The sequence below is a fragment of the Aegilops tauschii genome, chromosome 5 (assembly GCF_002575655.3).
Source record: "Aegilops tauschii subsp. strangulata cultivar AL8/78 chromosome 5, Aet v6.0, whole genome shotgun sequence".
Lineage (NCBI taxonomy): Eukaryota > Viridiplantae > Streptophyta > Magnoliopsida > Poales > Poaceae > Aegilops > Aegilops tauschii.
In genome coordinates, this window is record NC_053039.3 from 451807904 (window position 1) to 451812722 (window position 4819).

At 51.0% G+C, this 4819-nt stretch overlaps 1 protein-coding gene across 1 annotated transcript; it reads left to right on the top strand.

Annotated features, from left to right (window-relative positions):
* Positions 1–282: 282 nt before the first annotated feature.
* On the top strand, positions 283–1452 carry LOC109782064 (uncharacterized). The gene has a single exon (XM_073499294.1). The coding sequence runs from the start codon at positions 283–285 to the stop codon at positions 1450–1452; it is 1170 nt and encodes a 389-aa protein (XP_073355395.1).
* Positions 1453–4819: the final 3367 nt, after the last annotated feature.

Genomic DNA, 4819 nt, shown 5'->3' on the forward strand with positions numbered 1-4819 from the left:
GTTTGTTTGTTCGTAGACTGGGCCGTCTTGTTCGTTCGTCCGCTGGCCCACAGTCTTAGCCAGCGCGCTAGTGAAAACGCTGCGTTGTCTCAAAGAAAAAAAAGGAAGTAAAAACGCTCCGTCAGCGAACGTGGTTATCGCCGCATGAAAAGAGGAAGAAAAGGAAACAGAAAGTCAAACCGATCCAAGAACCGATCGGGTTTCTCTTCTTCTCCTTTAGGTTTCCGCCGATTTTCTAGGGCACGGCTACTCCAGATCGATCCAAACACACAAATGTCGACGATGGAGCCATCAGCGGGGCGGTGGTCCGACCTGCCCGACGAACTCGTCGGCATGGTCCGCTCCAGGATCGCCTCCCTAGGCGACCGCGTGCGCTTCCTCGCCGTATGCAAGTCATGGCGGGCCGTCGCGCCGTGGCAACCGACGCCTCCCGCCGCGCCGCTGCTGCTCCTCTCGCTGTGGGCAGGCTGGGGGGAGAAGCACATGTGCGGCCCTGACGGCAGTTGGGTCTTCCGCGTCCCAAGCAAGGCAGACGGTAAGCAATTCCTAGGCTCCCATGACGGTGGATGGGTCGTGGTGTTCGACTCCCATGTGCTCACCGTTGTGAACCTCTTCTCTGGAGTCGAGGTGGCGCTCTCCCCCAAACAATCCCGGCCGGCCTTCTTCATGAAGAACATGCAGAAGATCATCTTCTCTCAACACCCGACCTCCTCCAACGGTTGCATCCTCGCCGCCATAGTGGAAAATTGGTCCCAAATTGCGTTGTGCAGACTTGGCTGCTCGGAAGGCGAGTGGACCACGTATGGCCGGCATGAGTGGACTGCTGGCTGGCGCAGGAAGGTGATCTTCGACATTGCTTTCTGCAATGGCGAGCTCTATGGCCTCATGGGCAACGAGGGCGAGGGCGAGAGCGAGTTATTAGTTAGATTTGAAATCGGAGCAAAAAAAGACGGCACACCTGTGATCATAACAAACCACGAGCTCCCTATCCAAAGGCCCTCTGGCACCAACGACTGTTTACCCTACGCCAGGTACATCTTTGAGCTGCATGGCAAGCCTTCGATGGCGGTAATGACTCGATGGTTGCCCAACCGTGAGCCTTTCTTCAGGGTCTTCAAGCTTGTTGATGCCGGCATTGATGAGGTTTGCGAGGCAGAGGTGACGAGCTTCGACGACTACGCCTTGTTCTTGGGGACACGGTGGTCTAAGGCAGTGCACGTGCCAGTGGGTGTCGGGCACCACAGTCCGGAGAGAAACCACATCTATTACTCTACCTACTCACCAGAAAACAAGTCATCGGGAGATGAGGTGTACTCGGTAATATCAAACCATGGCACGTATATTGAGATGTGTTGCAAGAAAGATCAAACTATCGAAGACGGTGTCGACAAAATAGGATACTATGTGAGTGCTCGAAATGATGCAGTGTGGCTTCTTCCTCCAGACTTGTAGTTGATCGACATATTACTTTGGCTGTTGGGGAAGGAAACACGAGACCGAGAAAAATTGCTAGCGAAGTTTACATTTCAGGATCGACTGGTTTCCCTTGTCTGCAGTAGCAGTTTTAGGCCCGAGAGGCAACAAGAACTATACGATTCACATGTGACGTACGTGTTATTAGATACTTTTATTTATTCTTTCTGGGTTTATATACCCTTTGGTGGTGGACATGTTGGAACATATACACAGAGTTGCATATTTGCAAATAAAGCTCGTCGTTCACAGAATTAATCTGCTACTCTGGCGCAGGGCCGGTCCATACATATTCGGGGCCCTGGGCGAGACGGCAAAATGGGGCCCTTGTGGACAAATAAAAATTTAGAATATATTGTATTTCGAAAGCAACTATGTGCATAGCATAGAGTGATGGTCCAGAGAACAACATCATAATAGTATGGATTATGGAAACAATATAGTTGTACAAAAGTTCGCTCTTCAAAGTGGCACAAAGAGACCATCATCTCGCTCTTCTAAGTATGAAAACCTTGTCAAAGCTGATAGCAACTTGAACCGTTTGTGTTTTTTTCACTTTCTTTTCTCACTGATAAACAGTTTTTAGAACACACGTCACCAAACAATGGCAGAAAAACTGTCAATAGAGGGAACAAAAGCACTTGAATATGGGCATATGGCTTGATGTCGAATTGTCGATGTAGCTTCCAAGATCTGCAAGGCTGCAACACTTAATCCCATCCCCCTTCTCATCCCTGGATCCAATGAAGCTTTGAAGAACAGGACAACAGAAGAGTAGGAACTAGGAAGAGAAGAATTGGAGATGTCAGATGGAGCAATCAGAGGCGGAGAGGCGGGCTGTTTAACAGCGAATGAAAATAGTACTTGATTAGGCGAAGGAGGGAGACGTACCATCTCTGATGCGGTGATGCCTCAAATGCCTATTGATGGGGAACGTTGAGGATGCAATGAGACATTATTGGGGAAGGGAATAGCACCATCGGTCTCCATTAATGGATGCACGGGAGCGGCGACACTGTTCTCTGGGGTTGGAGAATTTGAAGGAGGAGCTGAGGAGGCGAGTAAACTGGAGGTGATCGATGGATTTTCTTTTAGGCAAAGGAGATCGATGGAGTGCTGCGGTAGCTTAGCGAACTAGTAACGTGAGTGCTAGCTACATGGTGGGCTTGGGCCTTATTTTTTTTCCTCTTATTTTTCTGGACCTAAAGAAGAAAATATCCTAATACTGTACTACTACCTGGGCCGGGGCCCCTACCTCCTAGGGCCCCAGGGCGGTCGCCCCGTTGCCCTGGCCTATGGGCCGGCCCTGCTCTGGCGTTGTGGTGGTGTGACGTCGGTGGCCGGTGGCAGTAGTGAGCTTGCGGATGCTGGGAGGATGGAGTGTGGCGTATGACGGGAGAAATCCTTCTCCGACTCTAGTCGGAGGCTGCAATGGCGTCGCCAACAGCGACCTCCCCCTTGTCGAAGGCGCTGCAGTGGTCCTGCTGTCATGTCCTTCGCTCGACGTTTCGACTCTGGTGGTGGCTGTTGGTGGCGGTGACCTGTCGACGACGCATGGTTTTTGTGGCTCGATGGATGGATGGATGAGATGCATTGTTCTAGGATTTGGTGATCTCCAGGTGAAAGCCTCGCATTCACTTTTGTCGGTGGCGGTGACGACAACGTCCTGGGACATTGTTTCCCTTCTTGGAAGCGTCGTCGAGGAGCCCCTTCACCTCCCGTCTTTTGGGTCTTGAGTTCTCCAGGTGAAAACCCGAGTTGAGGCATTGGTCGGAGCAGCCGTCGACGACGTGTATGTCACTTCCCGCTTGGGGGCGTCGCCTTTGAAGTCCAGTCGTTTGTCTGGTGGCAGTGCCTTGTGTTTGTCTTGTAGTTCGGCGTCGCCTAGGCAAGTGTGTAGTCTCGGCGTGGAAGCCGGAGTGGCGGCTCCGCAATCGGTTGGTAGGTTGTCGACTTTGGTTGCTAGGGTGGCAAAGTCGTCGACTCGTTTTGTACGCAGTCACGGGGCTGGTATGTGTTCTTCGTAAGCCGGAGCGGCGGGTCCGAATCATGTGGTAAGGTGTCGACTTTGGTTGCTAGCATAAGCCCGAACCCTGTTGTCTATGCCGACGGCTGCCGTTGTCTTAGATCCGTTCGTATAGAATACGTCAGCGTCACCTTGATCCAGAAAGGTGTCGAGGTAGTAGATGAGTTCCGTCAGCATGACGGCGTGGTAACGGTGATGTTGAAATGATTCTCGCGGGGCTTTGCCTAAGCACCACAAAACTATGACAGGAGGTGTAAACTGTGGAGGGGGGAGCCACACACGGCTAACGATTGTTGTTGTGTGTTCTACGCGCCCCTCCACATGTATATATAGGTGGGAGGGGGAGGGGAGCAGCAAGGGTGCACGCCAAGTAGGAGGAATCCTACTTGGGGGCCTCCTCCAATTCGGCCTCCCCTCTTCCTTTTTTGCCGGAGAGAAAAGGCAAGGGGGAAGGGAGAAAGGAAGGGTCTCAAATTCGGCCTCCTGCCTAAGGGGGGGGGGTGCCACCCCTTGTGGGCTGGTGTGCTCCCCTCTTATAGCCCATATGGCCCATATCTTCCCACCGGGGGTTCCGGTAACCCCCCTGGTACTCCGATAAATACCTGATACACTTCGGAACACTTCCGGTGTCCGAATACTATCATCCTATGTATCAATCTTTACCTCTCGACCATTTCGGGACACCTCGTCATGTCCGTGATCTCATCCGGGACTCCGTACAACATTCGGTCACCAAATCACATAACTCATATAATACTAAATCGTCATCGGACGTTAAGCGTGCGGACCCTACGGGTTCAAGAACTATGTAGACATGACCGAGACACCTCTCCGATCAATAACCAATAGCGGAATCAGGATGCTCATATTGGATCCTACATATTCTACGAAGATCTTTATCGGTCGAACCGTTATGACAACATACGTAATTCCCTTTGTCATCGGTATGTTACTTGCCCGAGATTCGATCGTCGGTATCCACATACCTAGTTCAACCTCGTTACCGGCAAGTCTCTTTACTCATTCCGTAATACATCATCCCGCAACTAACTCATTAGTCACTTTGCTTGCAAGGCTTATGATGTGTATTACCGAGAGGGCCTAGAGATACCTCTCCGATACTCGGAGTGACAAATCCTAATCTCGATCTATGCCAACCCAACAAACACCTTCAGAGATACCTGCAGAGCATCTTTATAATCACTCAGTTACATTGTGACGTTTGATAGCACACAAGGCATTACTCCGGTATTCGGGAGTTGCATAATGTCATAGTCGAAGGAATATGTATTTGACATGAAGAAGCAATAGCAATAAAAC

Coding starts and splice junctions, on each gene's coding strand:
- LOC109782064 (XM_073499294.1), top strand. CDS start 283: ATGGAGCCATCAGCGGGGCGGTGGTCCGACCTGCCCGACGAACTCGTC.